This window comes from Mobula birostris, chromosome 26 (genome assembly GCF_030028105.1).
Source record: "Mobula birostris isolate sMobBir1 chromosome 26, sMobBir1.hap1, whole genome shotgun sequence".
Lineage (NCBI taxonomy): Eukaryota > Metazoa > Chordata > Chondrichthyes > Myliobatiformes > Myliobatidae > Mobula > Mobula birostris.
This window is the reverse complement of record NC_092395.1, coordinates 27,556,620-27,575,938: the sequence shown is the minus strand read 5'-3', so window position 1 is coordinate 27,575,938 and position 19,319 is coordinate 27,556,620. Positions and strand designations below refer to the sequence as shown.

The 19,319-nt window shown below is 44.5% G+C and overlaps 1 protein-coding gene across 2 annotated transcripts in view; it reads left to right on the top strand.

Moving 5' to 3' along the window:
• Positions 1-8,240, top strand: part of LOC140188075 (colorectal mutant cancer protein-like) — a 28,640-nt gene extending 20,400 nt beyond the window's left edge. The window contains exons 13-14 of one of the 2 annotated variants that reach the window (XM_072244017.1): positions 2,004-2,126; positions 5,661-8,240. In XM_072244017.1, coding sequence (XP_072100118.1) covers positions 2,004-2,126; positions 5,661-5,835 — 298 coding nt within the window. In that variant the 3' untranslated portion in view covers positions 5,836-8,240. Of the gene's footprint in view, positions 1-2,003; positions 2,127-5,660 lie in introns of those variants that run through there. The other variant, XM_072244019.1, reaches the window with a different exon arrangement.
• The last annotated feature ends 11,079 nt before the right edge of the window (positions 8,241-19,319 follow it).

The window sequence follows — 19,319 nt, the reverse complement described above, 5'->3', positions numbered from 1 at the left end:
AACATGACCCAGTCTATTTTGCTCTCTAGGGTTCCACCATCAGAAAGACTGAACCCACAGGGAGCCCTTTACATGGGGTTAAGGCCACTGCCCGCTCCTTCAGAAAACACAGAACCTTCCCATACAGAAGCTCCCTGGGCTTCTGTAAGTTTGGCATAATACTGTTACGGTGCCAGCAACCGGGTTTCAATTCAACCTCTACCCGTGAGGAGCGTGTACATCCTCCATGTGCATTTCCTCCAGTTGCCCTGGTCTCCTCCCACCTTCCAGAAGTGTATGGGTAAATAAATAAGTGGTCACATGGGTGTAATTGGGCACCTCAGGCTTGTTGGGCCGGAAGGACCTGTTACCGAGCTGTATCTCTAAATAAATAAATAGGCTGATTTGATGGGGCTAGGGCTGGGAACAGGACAGGAAGCCCAAGGAAGGAGGGTGTCTGTAAGTGCCAGATGAGCCCCAGTCTCACCCAAGTCAGCAGGAAATTTTCTGGATCTTTCCACAGTTTAAGGTTTAACAATAAACTTCCTTAATCCAGACAGTTCCAGCAGATCTGCAGCAGGTAACCTGGGCGTGGAGGGAGCTTGCTTGTATCTTCTGTCTCTCCCAAAAGCATCCTGCATCCAGCAACTTATAATGTATTAAATGATGTTCTTCATTTTCAAAATTAAAATCTCTTCCCTTCCTCTATCCTACCAGAAAATGTTGTTGGAAAAACGCCACTCTTCTCTCCACAGTTTGTGCCAGGTTTAGAGTTGCCTCCGCCTTCATTGCTATCTGGTGTCTGGACGTGTCCTGGAGCATTTGGTGATACAGTGCTGAGGTGTCACACCCTTCTTCACAGATGTCTAGGACATACTGTAGGAGTTGGGATATTACGTTAAAGTTGTACAAGGCATTGTTCACCTGCCTACAGGAAAGATATCAATAAGATTGAAAGAGAACGGAGAAAATTTACAAAGATTTTGTCAGAACTTGAGGAATTTATAAGGAAAGATTAAATAGCTCAGGACTTTATTCCTTGGAGCATAGGAGAGTTAGGGGAGATTTGATAGCATACAAAATTATGAGGGCTGTAGAGAGAGCAAATGCAAGCAGGCTTTTTCCACCGAGATTGGGTGAGACTAGAACTAGTGGCCATATGTTGAGGATGAAAGGTGAAATATTTAAGGGGAACCTGAGGGGGATCTTCTTCACTCAGAGAGGTGTGAGTGTGGAATGAGCTGTCAGTGCAAGTGGTGTACGTCGGCTTGATTGCAACATTTAAGAGAAGTTTGGTAACTACATTGATGGGAGAGGTACGGAAGGCTTTGTTCCAGGTGCAGATTGATAAGACTAATAAAAATAACAGTTCGGCATTTACTAGATGGGCCGAAGAGCTTTATTGACTTTATTTCTTACATCCTTCACATACGTGAAAAGTAAAAATCTTTACGTTGCGTCTCCATCTGAATGTGCAATGTGCAAATTATAATTTGTAATAAATAGTATGTACAGTAAGATATACAACAGAACAGTCAGTATAGCTTAGAAATACAATTGTGTCAGTGTGAGTTCATCAGACTGATAGCCTGGTGGAAGGAGCTGTCCCGGAGCCTGTTGGTCCTGGCTTTTATGCTGTGGTACCATTTCCTGGATGGTAGCAGCTGGAACAGTTTGTGGTTGGGGTGACTCGGGTCCCCAATGATCCTTGGAGCCCTTTTTATGCAACTGTCGCTGTAAATGTCCTGAATAGTGGGAAGTTCACATCTGCAGATGCGCTGGGCTGTCCGCACCACTCTCTGCAGAGTCCTGCGATTGAGGGCGGTACAGTTCCCATACCAGGCAGTGATGCAGCCAGTCAGGATGCTCTCAATTGTGCCCCTGCTGATAGGTTGTTTGTTCCTGCCTGTTGCAGTGCTGTAGTGCTCTATGACTCGATAACATTATTCACTAAAAACAGCTGTTCTTTAACTTGATCTGTTGCAAAGTATTTCAGCGAAAACTCAATCTTAATTGTTTTACAGAGAAAAGCATCTAAGAGATCATATTGAGGAGTTGGCTACATCACTTGCAAGGCTAATAGAAAAGAACAATAACCAAAAGTATCGGTCTGAGGAGCTGGCCACTGAGCTGAAGAATACGCACAGGTACAAGGGAACAAGAGCTAAAGTGAGGGTGTTTTATTTAATGCACGACAGGAATATAAGAAGCTGGAGTAGGTCAAACAACCCTCTGAGTTCAGTAAGATCATGGTTGATCTTACTTTGGCCCAGACTCCACTTTCCTGCCCATTCCTCACAGTTCTAGTCTTCCCTGTAGATAAAAACTGCTGATTTCAGCCTTAAATAATAACTCAGTTGTTGACACTTCACAGCTCTCTGGGACAGAGAATTCCAGATATTCATGACCCCCTGAGAGGATCAACCCCTCCTCGTCTCCTCGTTGGATGGGAAGCCCCTTATTCTGCCACTGACCTCTAACCTTAGATTCTCCAACACCAGTGTGGTTACTATAAGAGTCCACAATCAATCTCACGTTTCAGTGTGACAATGCCCCATGTTTCTGAATTCAGATGAGAACCAGTCCAATCGAAACACCCACTATTAAGGCGCCACTTCTTTTCAGACTTACAGATATCGACCACCTGACTCATCAGGTCCAGAGGACCAGTCAGTCCCATTAGTTTATCTGCTACCTTTTCACCTGTGATTGCGATCATTTTAAGTACATCCTGCACCTGGGTTTTCTATTATTATTGGGATACGTTAAGTAGCAACTACTTTCAAGATAGGTAAGATATATCAGTCCAGTCTGTGCTACTCACTTTTTCCCCTTTATTAATTCCCCAGTCTCACTTTCAAGGGACCAACATTCACTTTATTTTCACCCGTAGATTCTTACTGCCTTTTTTTTTTACTTCTTGCCAATTTATTCTCAATCTATTTTCCCACCATTTTTAGTCATCATTTTTAATTTCTAAATTGAAAATGAATGAGGGGAAAGGGCAAAAGAGTTGCTGGATTGATTCATCCTTTTCTATCTGTACCTCCTCCAGACAGATTAGTTGCCATTTACAGGACTTCACTGCCCTCTCACCTGACACCCTTCAATCTCACTCATTGCTCTCGGTTTGCACCGTAACATAGACAATCTCTTCATCCTCTCTATCTCTGCAACTTAAAATATGCTTGTTTGCTAACTTTTCCTAGTTCTGATTAAAGATTATCGATCAGAACAATCAACTCTCCACAGACGCTCCCTGACCAACATTTCCAGAATTTTATTTTAAATTCAAGTTTCCAAGATCAAAACGCAAACAACAGGAATTCTGCAGATGCTGGAAATTCAAGCAACACACATCAAAGTTGCTGGTGAACGCAGCAGGCCAGGCAGCATCTCTAGGCAGAGGTACAGTCGACGTTTCAGGCCGAGACCCTTCGTCAGGAGTCCTGACGACCTGAAACGTCGACTGTACCTCTTCTTAGAGATGCTGCCTGGCTTTGATGTGTGTTGCTTCCAAGATCAAAAGTTTTTTTTGCTTTTCAATTAGATCATGTTTTTTCTAACACGCCAGATTGCAGCATCTATAGTCTTGTGTCTCTAGATTATGTACTCTCTTTTGTTATATACCATTTATCCTCATTACCTAACAAAATCTATCTATTAAACTAATCAATGAGTGAATGAGTCACTCAGGCCCAGATCTACCAGCAGCCTGGCTGGTTCCCTTATTAAGGACTTCCATTTGAAATCAGAGAAAATTATCTATCTACCCAATTAGCTCATTAATCAGCCCCTTTCATCTTTCAACATTCTGGATATAAATCCAGGCTGTGCAACCAGTGTTAATAACTCTTAACCCCTTCCAACCTGGAATAACTGACTGGCATCCTGTTGCACTCACCTCAATAATAAGCAAATGCTTTAAGAGGCTGATCAAGGACTACATCTGCAGCATGCTACCACCCACACTGGACACCCTACAATTCGCCTACCGACACAACCGATCGACAGAAGATGCAATAGCCACAGTTCTACACACTATCCTTACACATCTGAAGAAGAAGAATGCTTATGTGAGAATGCTGTTCTTGGACTACAGTTCAGCATTTAACACTATAATTCCATCCAGGCTCGACAGGAAGCTCAGAGACCTCGGCCTTGACCCTGCCTCGTGCAGCTGGATCCTGGACTTCCTGTCAGATCGCCGGCAGATTGTAAGAGTGGTTTCCCTCACCTCCACCCCTCTGACTCTCCAGACAGGAGCCCCTCAGGGCTGGGTACTGAGTCCCTTGCTTTACTCCTTGTATTCCCATGACTGTGCCGCCACCCACAGCTCTAATTTGCTAATTAAATTTGCCAATGACACTACACTGATTGGCCTTATCTCAAACAATAATGAGGTGGCCTACAGGGAAGGAGTCATCTCTCTGACACAGTGCTGTCAAGAAAACAATCTCTCCTTCAATGTCGCAAAAACAAAGGAGCTGGTTGTGGACTACAGGAGGAATGGAGATGGGCTAACCCCTGTTGACATCAATGGATCTGGGGTTGAGAGGGTGAACAGCTTTAAGTTCCTTGGCATCCACATCACCGAGGACCTCACGTGGTCTGTACACATCAGCTGTGTGGTGAAAAAGGCACAACTGCGCCTCTTTCACTTCAGATGGTTGAGGAAGTTTGCCATAGGTCCCCAAATCATAAGAACTTACTACAGGGGCACAATTGAGAGCATCCTGACTGGCTGCATCACTGCCTGGTATGGGAACTGTACCTCCCTTAATCGCAGGATTCTGCAGAGAGTGGTGCGGACAGCCCAGCGCATCTGTAGATGTGAACTTCCCATGACTCAGAACATTTACAAGGACAGGTACGAGAAAAGCACCCGAAGGATCATTGGGGACCCAAGTCACCCCAACCACAATCTACTCCAGCTGCTACCATCCAAAAAATGTTACCGCAGCATAAAAGCCAGGACCAATAGGCTCTGGGACAGCTGCTTCCACCAGGCCATCAGACTGATTAACTCACGCTGATTTGGGTATATTTCTATGTTACACTGACTGTTCTATTTATTATAAATTGCTATGATTGCACATTTAGATAGAGACGTATCGTAAAGATTTTTACTCCTCATGTATGTGAAGGATGGAAGAAATAAAGTCAATTCAATTCAATATTCTGTACACCCCTTCACTACGATCTCCTTAAGGGGATCCCAAAAACGGACCTCACTTTTCACATGGTGGTCTAAATGGGCTCTGTACAGCTGAAACATAACTCTGCCAGGAACTCGTACTCTGGCTCCTGGGTCATTCCAGGGTATTTTTTTAAACTAGCTCCACACTCATCCACAAGTTTTCAGGAATTAAATGTTCATATTATGCAACAGCCTGATTAAAATGCAAAGCAAGACACACAAAATGCTGGAGGAACTCAGTAGGCCAGGCAGCATCTATGGAACTGAATAAACAGTCGACGGTTCGGGACGAGACCTTTCTTCTGGACTGAGCTCACTCCTGAAGAAAGGTCTCGGCCCAATATGTCGACTGTTTATTCATTTCCATTGATGCTGCCTGGCCTGCTGAGTTCCTCCAGCACTTTGTGTGTGTTGCTTTGGATTTCCAGTATCTGCAGACTTTCTCGTGTTTATGATTAAAATGCACGGTTTCTTTGTGCAGCAACTTGTGCGCAGCCTTCAGAAGGACCAAGAAGAAGTACGACAACCAGCTGAACAAACTGGAGTCACAGGTGGATGCCATGTCTGAGCGCCAGGCTGCCCAACTTCAAATGTTGGAGCAGAGACTGACGAGCCTTCAACAGAAGCTGGACCATAACAATGGCACACCACTGTAGCTGAGATCCAAAGACCACACCTGGGACACCTGGGCAATCTCTGCACACAGAAAAGTTTTGAGTATTTTAAGTTTGCCATCAACAGATTGTATGGGAGAGTGACATCCGTGGGTCTAGTAGGAGATTCAATGAATGAGATAGTGTAGAATATCCTTGGCCATTAGGGAGAGAGTCAATGACTGGTTTTAGGGAACAGATTCAAGGGTTGTTCCCTCCCTAAGCCTTCACAATTTTCCCCTTTAAGAATTTATCGAGTTCTATGCAGTAAGTTCTTTTTCTTGAAACCGCATCCACTGCCAAGCATAGCATTGTGATTTCAACAACCAGCTGTTTAAAACATTTCTCTTTCTCTCCCTTCTGATTCTCTTGCCAATCCCTTTCGATCTGTGTCCCCTGGTCACAAACTCTTCTACCAATGGAAACCATTTCTCCCCATTTACTCCAGCAAATCACCATTGATGACGTTCAACATCTCAATCAGAATTCCTCTGGTCCAATAAATGGTCCAGTTTATTCCCTGGTCCACTGTGAAAGCTACTAGATAGTTAAGACAACTACCACATCTAAAGTTACATTGCAAAATAGCCCAATAAAGCAGAATTTTAAAATACTTCAGTTTGCAATATATATTTAAAATGTTACATATATTATGGGAGAGGTGGTCTAATAATGCTATCAGCTGGTTTTTTGTTGGAGGGAAGGCGGGGGTAGAGCCACCAGATGGGATTTTTGATGACCACCGCAATGGGAGACTGCCACAAGCTCTAAGCAGAAGATGCGGCTGGGCTCCCGGTTGCCAATGACACTCACCCACTGGCTGTTGACAAAAAACTAGCCCACTAGTCATCTGGGAGACCTTTGAACTAAAAACAATTAGACCAGTCACACGAATACTTTGCCTGCAAGGGAGAGTAAGAGTTTGCGTACCCTCTGTTAAATAACTCAACCCAAAACTGAGAAGTGGCAGATGGAGTTCAACCCAGAGAAGTGTGAGGTGGTACACCTTGGAAGGACAAACTCCAAGGCAGAATACAAAGTAAATGGCAGGATACTTGGTAGTGTGGAGGAGCAGAGGGATCTCGGGGTACATGTCCACAGATCCCTGAAAGTTGCCTCACAGGTGGATAGGGTAGTTAAGAAAGCTTATGGGGTGTTAGCTTTCATAAGTCGAGGGACAGAGTTTAAGAGTCGAAGGGTAATGATGCAGCTCTATGAAACTCTGGTGAGGCCACACTTTGAGTACTGTGTCCAATTCTGGTCACCTCACTATAGGAAGGATGTGGAAGCATTGGAAAGGGTGCAGAGAAGATTTACCAGGATGCTGCCTGGTTTAGAGAGTATGCATTATGATCAGAGATTAAGGAAGCTAGGGCTTTACTCTCTGGAGAGGAGGAGGATGAGAGGAGACATGATAGAGGTATATAAGATATTAAGAGGAATAGATAGAGTGGACAGCCAGTGCCTCTTCCCCAGGGCACCACTGCTCAATACAAGAGGACATGGCTTTAAGGTAGGGGGTGGGAAGTTCAAGGGGATATTGGAGGAAGGTTTTTTACTCAGAGAGTGGTTGGTATGTGGAATGCACTGCCTGAGTCAGTGGTGGAGGCAGATACACTAGTGAAGTTTAAGAGACTATTAGACAGGTATATGGAGGAATTTAAGGTGGGGGGTTATATGGGAGGCAGGGTTGGCACAACATTCTGGGCCGAAGGCCCTGTACTGTGCTGTACTGTCCTATGTTCTAAAACCTTCCCACCCACTATGTAGACTGATAATAAATTTTACTTTGAACAAGGTACAGGAGTACTCTCCACCTCTCTAGTTAAGTGCAGCCCTAACAGCTCTCAAGAAGGTCAACACCAGCCAGGGTAAGTTTGGTTGACCAAACCAAACATTTATTTCTTCCACTATACTGCTGTGGAGCCCTTCAGCCCATTTGCCTGTGCTGGCTCTGTGAAAGCTCACCATTTACTTCCAAAGCCCTGAAAATTCTCCTAATTCAAGGATCCAGCAATGTGAAGGTTGTAGTTGGTCTGGCAGGTAGCATCGGATTCAATTCTGGGGACAGGGGATTCTGGAGTCGGGGAGTTCCATGTTTGGATATGCCTGCTCTGAGATCTCAAGCTTGTGTACATTTAGATGGATAAACGTGCCCTGGAACTGCAAGATTCAGCCCAATTGAATCTACTTTATCACCCTTCAAACAATGCACTTTGGACAGCTGGCAGAGCTACTACTCGAGTCTCAAGCTGTGCTGTCCATGTGCAATCTGCACGTTTTTCTGTGACAGTGCGGGCTTCCTCCACGTGCTCCACTTTCCAAACACACCCCAAAGGCAGGCAAGCTGGGAGGTCAGTTCTTGCATGCAGGTGACTGCTGGAAGCTGGGAGGGGATGGGAATGGGGGTGGGCGGGGAAGTATTATTGTAAATGGTTGGAGCTGACTTGGTGGACTGAGGGGCCTGTTTCTGTGTTTTGCCTCCACCGCATAAAAGGGTAATTCCTCATCCCACCACATGCATTTTTTTTGCAAAAAAACAGCAAATCTGCTCGAGGAACTCGGCAGGTCAAGCATTATCTATGGGGGCGGGGGGAGGAATTGACGAAAGTTCCCGGTCAAAAACCCTGAAGCACATCCTTCCCTACCCCCCCACCCACCCCACCACAGACACTGCTCAGCCCCGGCTGAGTTCCTTCAGCAGACTGCTGTTGCTTCAGGTTTCAGCACCTGCAGTTTCCTCTGTCACCACTAACATTTTTGCATTTTGTTCCGAAATCTTGAGTATTAAATAAAATACTGAAGAACTACAGGGCGGTATGATGGCAGAGCAGTTAGCCTAACAGTTTTACAGCGCTGGTGATCGCCAGTCAGGGTTCACTTCCCGCCACTGCCTGTAAGGAGTTTGCAATGCTCACCCTGGGCGCTCTGCTTTCCTCCCACATTCCAAAGATGCACGGGTTAGGGTTAGTCAGCTGTGGGCACGCTATGTTGGCACCAGAAATATGGCACAATCCTCATTGGTTTGATTTGAAGCAAACAACACATTTCACCGCCGGTTTCGATGTAACGTGACAAATAAAGCTAATCTTACCTAAATTGGAAATGCTGCTGTGCAAATGGATGTGAGTTTGCAGTATGCAGCCTTTGAAAGCTAGTATGTGGATGCAGCTGTTAGTTAGGAAGGAAAATTGTAAGCAACACACACACACACACACACAACATGCTGGAGGAACTCAGCAGGCCAGGCAGCATCTGTGGAAAAGAGTAAACAGTTGACGTTTCGGGCTGAAACCTTCATCAGGACTGGAGGGAGAAAAAGATGAGAAGTCAGGGTAAGAAAGTGGGGGGGGGGGGGGAGAGGAAGAAGCACGAATTGGTAGGGGATAGGTGAAAGCCAGAGAGGGGGAGCTGTGAAGTAAAGAGCTGGGAAGTTGGTGAAAGAGATAAATGGCTGGAGAAGGGCAAATCTGAAGGGAGAGGACAGAAGACCATGGAAGGAAGGGAAGGGGGAGGAGCACCAGAGGGAGGTGATGGGCAGGTAAGGAGATAAGGTGACAGAGGGAAACCGGAATGGGGAATGGTGAAGGACAATTACTGTAAGTTCGAGAAATCGATGTTCATGTCATCAGGTTGGAGGCTACCTACATGGAATATAAGGTGTTGTTCCTCCAACCTGAATGTGGCCTCGTCACGGCAATAGAGGAGGTCACGGACTGACATGTTGGATGGTATGTTAGCTTTTATTGATACAGGACTGAGTACAAAAGAGAACATATCCAAATTACCTGGGGCCTTGTGATGCCGCACCTGTAGTGCTGTGTACAGTTAGGGTCAGGAAATCAAAAGCAGGCGTTTTAGAGGGTGACTGCAGGACAGATCCACCAGATTGGTCCCATGGACCACTCATCCGTCATGAGGAAAGCAAAACATACAAACTGCCAGAGGTCCACACCAGTCAAGCAGCAGCTGTGGGGAAAAGGGAATTGTCGATGTTTCTGGTCAATGCCCTTTGCAAGGACTGAGAGCAGAAAGGGAAGATAGGCAGTGTGACGAGGAGGGAGGAAAGACAAAGGTGGGTCAAGGAAGATGGGCAAATGGAGCCAGGTGGGGAAGAGGGACTGGTAGAGTTGAGTGACAAGCGGGTGGGTGACAGGGGGTAACGAAGGGCAGGGTGAATGGCAAGTTAAGAGGCTGGAGGGTGACTAAGCAGGAACACAAGGGCAACCAGTGCTGGAATCTGTAAAGGTAATACTGGGAACCAGTAGGTGAGAGAGGAAGGGACGGTGGCACCAGATGGGGGAAGGTTCTGGTGGGTGGTAGGACATGGAGTGCGCAAAAATCGGCTGATGGAGGTACTGGGGGAAAAGAACAAAAATGTGAGGAGAAGGAGAGGGGACTACCCGAAACTGGAAAACTCAAATGTCCTTACCGCTGCATTGTAGACTTCCCAGCAAATATGAGGTGTTGTTCTTCTAGTCTGTACTTGGCCTCGCCATGGAAATGGAGAAGGCTGAGGATCTTAGGTCAGTTCGGGAACGGGAAGGTGAATTGAAATGACATGCAACTGGGAGCCTGGTATAACAAAGCATGGGTGTTCGGCAAATATGGCTCATTTTCTATTCTTCAGACTTTGTTGGAATAAGAAATGACGACACTTGAAATCTACATTCTTACGGGAGTCTAGAGGGTGACGGTGTTTTCCATAGCTAAAAAAAACAGAATAAGGATCACAACCGTAAAATATGGGGCAAGCTATTTGGGACTGAACGTTAAAAGAAATCCCCTCTCAGAGTGACGAGTCATTGGAATCTCCACCCCAATTCATTGATAATATTCAAGACAGGCATGGATTTTTTAAGGTATTACAGAAATCAAGAAATACGGGGCAATGACAGGAATATAGCATTAAGGTAGAAGATCAGACATGACTTTGCAGAATCTTGGAGCAGGTTTGAAGGGCTAAATGGTGGACACCAATGCCTATTTTTTTATGTTCTAAAACCTTTATTTCTTCAATTGATAAACATTACTGCAACTGATTATTCAATTAGCATCCTCTGAAAAACAGACTTTGCACTAAGTTACTTTAAATTGTAAATTTGACAGAGTGGAAAGCTTCAAATGTTAGACATAACATTAATTGTGATTTTTGGCCGTTTATCAACTTTCAGATTTGCTTATGGAAATATAAACGTAAACCAAGAACTAAAGGACAAAAATCAGGCAAGAATCCAAAATCTCGGTAATCTTTAAACTATCTTCGTACAAACTTTCAACCATAGTATCCATTGGCCCAGGCAATGAAGAGAATCAGGTTTTGGACCACATCGAAGAAGAATGGGAATCCGTCACACCGACCAGTTCTTCAACTTGGACCAGAGAGCCAATAGTTGTGGCCACTTTGCTGTAGAATTTCTGATCAATATCGTACATAATAGTTTATAAACAGTGTTGCAGTTGACGGGGTGCAGGCCAGAGTCTCATCTTAAACTGGACAACATAGAAGAATGTATTTAGGTGTTTCCAGGAAACCCACTCTGGTCTGGTCTAGAAATCTGACGTTCGGCCCTCTCTGGTCTGGTGCCAGGCTTTCCCACGGACTCACCAATCCTCCAGCATCTTGTTGGAGTCTTCAGGCAAGTTACCGAGCTGCAGCAGGTTGGGGAAGCTGAAGTTGGGCTGGTTGATCTTCTCCAGGAAGGAGGTAAGGAGACGTTTATTGAGGTGGTCGGTCTGCGTGAGCTCCGGCCCATCCCTGCCTTCCTTCTCCTCTTGTCTCGGCTTCTGCTCTTCCTGCTGGACCTCCCTGTGGCCGAGGTTGAGGCTACTCTGCAGGGCCACGTTCTCCATCTCCTTGTGCCTTTTGGTATCATTGCTGTAGGGCGGCCTATTGGCGCCCTCTTGTACATCAACCTTGCTGATATCTTCCTCCATTTTTCTGTCCACTCGCCGATAGCGGAAAACCGAAACCGCTGTCAATAAAGTTTATTGAGATGGACACCATTTTAGTGCGGGGCAAAAGACTGTTGTTAATAAAGTTTATCCATACAGACCTCTGCCTCAGTCGGCGGGGCGGAAGTGAAAGTATCTGAGCGAAACCGGCAAATTGAACAAAAATTATATATTTTGGCCAAAACAAAAATCTGAAGAATGATACCAAGTCTTTCAATAACCTACAAACATATTTATTTTCCTGGAGAAATTATACGCGACTTAAAGATAGGAACATTGCCAACATTTGCAGCTTGATAAATATTAAACTGCGAATGGACGCAGGAACGAATGTTAATATCTCAGGATGAAGATTCGTTATCAGAACAGGAAAAGAGAGAAAACGTTTTAAATTGGCGAAGCAACGGAAATATTGGAAAAGGCCGGGCCTCTTGCATTGATCAAAAGAAGCCAATTGTAGGCTTGAGGTAGATCAGCTGATTTTGGCCGGGCCCATTTCAACCTTTGACACTCAGTATGGAATATTACAATTTCGTGTAACTCATTTTATCCTCTTTGCATCAGAACTAATAAAAAAAAGTAGCCATATATAATATTAATTTAAGTTCTGCTTTTTTTCCCCCCACAGACGTTACCAGCATTCCCATATTGCTTTCTGCTGTAATGGAAGGCCATTTGACCTGTCAAATACCTGCTAGTGCCCAGAGAAAACCCATTCTTCATTCGCATCCAAGAAAGCTACTTTCTCACACACGTCCATTAGTATCCTTGATTCTCAAACACCCACCTTCACCAAGACAATTTACATTAGCCAATTATCCAAACAATCAGTACTGTACATCTTTGGGATGTGGGAGGAAAGGTGGAGAAGGCAACACCGGAGGTCAGGAGTGCTGTTTCCCTGACTGCAGTGACATGGCGTCACACATCTATTAGAATACTTTCTGCTGCATTTATCTTCCAGCCACGTATTCTATTTGCTTTGTCTCCTTCTAGGTCCAAAATCGGGTTTTCTGACAGTGAGCCCATTGGTTCCTTGATGAGGTAACATAGGAACTTACTTTCAAGGAATCTACAACTCATGTTCTCAACAACATTTATTATTTAGTACTATTGATGTATTTTTTCTCAGCTGAAGCTGCTAAAACCTGAGGTACAGGCGTATCTAGGCAGACTCATATGTCAATTGCTAGGAACTTACAGACTATTCAAGTGCTGTTTAGTATTGTGGCTTTCTGAAAATTTACATAAATATCACTGTGTAGCCCTAATTGTTTAATGCTATCGTGTAGTGCCTTTGGGATGACAGTTGTAGATATTACTATTGGGACAATGTATACTCTGTTCATGTTCCATAGTCTCTAAATTTCCTCTTTTAATTCAGCATATTTCTGGTGTTCTTCACTTATTGATTTCTGTATGCTATGTGTGTTTGGAATGGCTATATTTATTAAGTAAGTTGTTCTTGCTTGTTTATCCTATATTATTATATCTGAATGGTTATTACGGATTTTTCAATCTGTAATAATAGATCAGTCGAAATATAGGCCTCTAATACTGAAATCGAGGTTGTAGTTATAGTAAGGTATGGTGTCTTTTAAGAGTTTGTATTTTAACACAAGATTTTGTTGAATGATGTTTGCCACTTGACAATGACGAGGTGGCCAACAGGGAAGCAGTCATCTCTCTGACACAGTGGTGTCAAGAAAACAACCTCTCCCTTGATGTCGCAAAAACAAAGGAGCTGGTTGTGAATTACAGGAGGAATGGAGACGGGCTAACCCCTGTTAACATCAATGGATCTGGGGTTGAGAGGGTGAACAGCTTTAAGTTCCTCAGCATCCACATCACCGAGAACCTCACGTGCTCTGTACTCATCAGCTGTGTGGTGAAAAAGGCACAACGACGCCTATTTCACCTCAGACAGTTGAGCAAGTTTGGTATGGGCCCCTAAATCCTAAGAACTGTCTACAGGGGCACAATTGAGAGCATCCTGACTGGCTGCATCACTGTCTGGTATGGGAACTGTACCTCCTCCAATCGCAGGATTCTGCAGAGAGTGGTGCAGACAGCCCAGCGCATCTGTGGTTGTGAACTTCCCATGATTCAGAACATTTACAAAGACAGGTATGTAAAAGGTGCCCGAAGGATCATTGGGGACATGAGTCATCCCAACCACAATCTATTCTAACTGCTTTCATCCAGGAAATGGTACCACAGCATAAAAGTGAGGACCAACAGGCTCCGGAATGGCTTCTTCCACCAGGCCATCAGACTGATTAACTCACACTGATTTGAGTTTATTTCTATGCCACACTGACTGTTCTATTTATTATAAATTATCATAAATTACTATAAATTGCACATTGCACATTTAGATGGAGACGTAATGTAAAGATTTTTACTCCTTGTGTATGTGATGGATGTAAGAAATAAAGTCAATTCAATTGATTATGCCCATGTCAGTAATCAGACTGAGTTAAACTGCTGCAGGATCCTGTTATGTGTTAGGTTGTTTCTGGTTTCTCATGGCATTTTCTGCATTTATCATCCTCAATTTGTTGGTCTTTTATTACATATATTTTTGATAATGTTTGGTGTTACCCACCTGGTCCTGTATTGCCACAAGGAACTCTTCTGTTTCTGGGAAGAGGTCTCCAACTCTGAGCCAGGCGGTTCGATGCTTCCTTGTTGACACCTAGCCTGCTCAGACCATCGGGATGTCTTTCGTGGAGGGCCATGCTCTTCAGTGGATGCCTTTTCCTTCCATAATGAAAATTTCTGCATTTTTCTGGGTTGTGCTTTCATTTAATTTCAGTGGTGTGTACTTCTTATCAGAATTACGAACTCTCACGTGGTGTGCTGAACCCTGTTTTTGTTGATGAAAATACATTCTTAGACGTTTTATCCAACTGCTGTGTAATTGTTATGTGTTTCTTATTTCTCTTCCTCCTCCCGTCCTAGGTTGCGTTAATCTAAGTACATTTTCTGATGTGTGTCATTTCAGTTCTTATTTTTCTTTGTAAATTTTTCAGATCGGTTTCAGACCAAGATATGACAAAAGAATACGTTAATATGGGTATAGTGAAAGTGTTTCTTGTGCTGCCTTTGCTGAACCTTTACTGTTGAGCTCTGTTTGGCAGATTTTGTTAAGCCTCGAAGTAAATTCTTTAGAAAGTTTTCCCCTTATTGCACTCTGATCTATTTTCTTTCTTTGTTGATGTCCCAGATACTTATGTGTCATGTTCATCCATTGGTTGTATTGTTCCTGCTGCTCTGATTTATGTTCTTTTATTATCATTGTTTGTTTGTTTTTTTGTATCTGCACAACCTGTCTTCATTTGCACGTTGGTGGTTTGTCCGTCTCGTTTTGTGAAGGCCTCTGTATCTCCTCCCCAGTGACGGTAGTTAGAAGAGGGCAAGGCTGGGATTTGACGAAGAACGCTGCTTTTTTGAGGTGGCACACTGTGTAAACGTCCTCATTGGTGGGGATAGACCGGGCTGTGTCCCCCGCTCTCTGTAGCCTTTTCCCTTCACACATTGCCTGTGCGAGCCCAATATTTACATCAGCTGTCTGGTTATTCGATTAGTTTTAACTCAATGTTTTAGGAACAGCTCCCCCCCCCCCCGCCCCCGCTATCAGATTTATGAATGGTCCATGAAGCCCCGAACACTACCTAAACTATTTTGTTCTGTTTATTTTCAATGGTGTTTCCACACCAGGCCACGATACAACCAGTTAGGATACTATACTCTCCACTGTCCATCTACAGAAGTTTGTCGAAGTTTCTGGTGACACGCTGAATCTATGCAAACTTCTGAGAAAGTAGAGGCAGAAATATTCCCACACAGAGAAGTTCAAAATTCAGAGTAAATTTAGTAACAAAGTACATATTTGTCTCCGTATATGAACCCTGAGATTTATTTTCTTGTGGATAAGTCATTAGTAGAATCAATGAAAGACCGCACTGACAGACAGACAGCCAGTGTGCAAAAGACAAGCTGTGAAAATATAAAAATATAAATAATAACAATAGTCCATAATGACTGTCTGGATATAACACAGGACAAAAAGCAAGAACAACTTATTTCAAACACACATAACTTACAGAAATCAGTAAGTGAAAAACACCAGAAATATCAAAGTTGCTGGTGAACGCAAGACATCAGTGGATAAGTTGTCTCCAGAGACAGAGACACTTTCTGTCTCTGTCTCTGGAGACAGCTTATCCACTGATGTCTACTATAAGCCTACTGACTCTCACAGCTATCTGGACTATTCCTCTTCTCACCCTGTCTCTTGCAAAAACGCCATCCCCTTCTCGCAATTCCTCCGTCTCCGCCGCATCTGCTCTCAGGATGAGGCTTTTCATTCTAGGACGAGGGAGATGTCTTCCTTTTTTAAAGAAAGGGGCTTCCCTTCCTCCACTATCAACTCTGCTCTTAAACGCATCTCCCCCATTTCACGTACACCTGCTCTCACTCCATCCTCCCGCCACCCCACTAGGAATAGGGTTCCCCTGGTCCTCACCTACCACCCCACCAGCCTCCGGGTCCAACATATTATTCTCCGTAACTTCCGCCACCTCCAAGGGGATCCCACCACTAGGCACATCTTTCCCTCCCCCCACCTCTGCTTTCCGCAGGGATCACTCCCTAAGCGACTCCCTTGTCCATTCGTCCCCCCCATCCCTCCCCACTGATCTCCCTCCTGGGACTTATCCGTGTAAGCTGAACAAGTGCTACACATGCCCTTACACTTCCTCCCTTACCACCATTCAGGGCCCCAAACAGTCCTTCCAGGTGAGGCGACACTTCACCTGTGAGTCGACTGGGGTGATATACTGCGTCCGGTGCTCCCGATGTGGCCTTTTATATATTGGCGAGACCCGACGCAGACTGGGAGACCGCTTTGCTAAATATCTACACTCTTTCCACCAGAGAAAGCAGGATCTCCCAGTGGCCACACATTTTAATTCCACATCCCATTCCCATTCTGACATGTCTATCCACGGCCTCCTCTACTGTAAAGATGAAGCCACACTCAGGTTGGAGGAACAACACCTTATATCCCGTCTGGGTAGCCTCCAACCTGATGGCATGAACATCGACTTCTCTAACTTCCGCTAAGGCCCCACCTCCCCCTTGTACTCCAACTGTTACTTATTTTTATGCACACATTCTTTCTCTCACTCTCCTTTTTCTCCCTCTGTCCCTCTGAATATACTTCTTGCCCATCCTCTGGGTCCCCCCCCCCCGTCTTTCTTCCCGGACCTCCTGTCCCATGATCCTCTTGTATCCCCTTTTGCCTATCACCTGTCCAGCTCTTGGCTCCATCCCTCCTCTCCTGTCTTCTCCTATCATTTGGATCTCCCCCTCCCCCTCCAACTTTCTAATCCCTTACTCACTCTTCCTTCAGTTAGTCCTGACGAAGGGTCTTGGCCTGAAATGTCGACTGCACCTCTTCCTACGGATGCTGCTTGGCCTGCTGCGTTCACCAGCAACTTTGATGTGTGTTGCTTGAATTTCCAGCATCTGCAGAATTCCTGTTGTTTGCGTTTAAAAACACCAGAAATATACTGAATTAATAGAGGAAATTGAAAGACCATGGAACATGATCTGGGTATACATTGTCCCAATAGTAATATCAACAACTGGTGTCATCCCAAAGGGACTGCATAATAGTATTAAACAATTAGGGCTACACAGTAATATCTATGTAAATCTTCAGAAAGCCACAATACTAAACACCAATAGAATAGTCCGAAAGATCAGAAGACCATAAGACATAGGAGCAGATTTAGGCCACCTGGCCCATCAAGTCTGCACCGCTATTCAATCATGGCTGATCTTTTTTTCTTCTTGTCCTCAACCCCAGTTCCCAGCCTTCTCCCTGTAACCTTTGATTCCATGTTATTTATCTCTGCCAACAACCTGGCCTCCACAGCTGCATGTGGCAACAAATTCCACAAATTCACAACCCTCTGGCTAAAGAAATTTCTCCACATCTCTGTTTGGAAAGGAAGCCCCTCTATCCTGAGGCTGTGCCCTCTTGTCCAAGACTCTCCCACCATGGGAGGCATCCTTTCCACATCCATACTGTCTGGATCTTTCAGCATTGGAAAGGTTTCAATGAGATCCCCCCCTCATCCTTCTGAATTCCATCGAGTACAGACCCAGAGCCATCAAACATTCCTCATATGATAACCCTTTCGTTCCTGGAACCATTGTTGTGAACCTCCTCTGGATTCTCTCCAATGCCAGCACATCTTTTCTAAGATGAAGGGCCCTGTTCACTATACTCAAGGTGAGGCCTCACTGGTGCCTTATAAAACCTCAGCATCACATCCCTGCACTTCTATTCTAGACCTCTTGAAATGAATGCTAACATTGCATTTGCCTTCCTCACCACTGACTTAATCTGCAAGTTAACCTTTAGGGTGTTCTGCACAAGGACTCCTAGGTTCCTTTGCATCTCAGATTTTTGGATTTTCTCCCTGTTTAGAAAATAGTCTGCACATTTATTTATACTACCAAAGTGCATGACCATGCAGTTTCCAACATTGTATTTCATTTGCCACTTTCTTGCCCATTCTCCTAATCTGTTTAAGTCCTTCTGCAGCCTACCTGTTTCCTCAACGCTACCTGTCCCTCCACCAATCTTCATATCATCTGCAAACTTCACAACAAAGCCACCTATTCCATCATCTAAGCCATTTATATACAGTATTAAAAGTAGTCCCAACACCGACCCCTGTGGAACACCACTAGTTACTGGCAGCCAACCAGAAAAGGATCCTTTTATTCCCACTCACTGTCTCCTACCAATCAGCCAATGCTCTAACCATGTTAGTAACTTTCCTGTAATACCATGGGCTCTCAACTTGGCAAGCAGCCTCATGTGTGGTTCCTTGTCAAAAGCCTTCTGAAATTCCAAATATTCAACATCCATTGCATCTCCTTTATCTATCCTACTTGTAATCTCCTCAATTTTCTAGTTCCTAGCGATTGACAAATGAGCGTGCTTGGCTATGCCTGTACCTCAGGTTTTACCAGCTTGATCTGAGGAAAAATAAATAATAATAATAAATAAACAATGAATATCGAGAACCTTAGATGAGAGTCTTTGAAAGTGAACCCATGTGTTTTGAGAACAGTTCAGTGATGGGGCAAGTGAAGTTGAGTAAATTTTCCCCAACTAGCTGAGTGTCTTTAACACTTTCTCTTTTTGTTTTAAATTTCCAGCAACTGTTCTTTAATTTTCACAAACAGCTCGTTGTCACTTTGCCCCTTATAAATATGGTCATCTTTACAATTTTCCCTCCTCACCGCGAATAGTATCGTCGCTTTTCCCCTCACCAATATGTCCGCGAACCCATCTTCCCCTCACCAATATGTCCGCGAACCCATCTTCCCCTAACCAACATGTCCGCGAACCCATCTTCCCCTCACCAACATGTCCGCGAACCCATCTTCCCCTCACCAACATGTCCGCGAACCCACCTTCCCCTCACCAACATGTCCGCGAACCC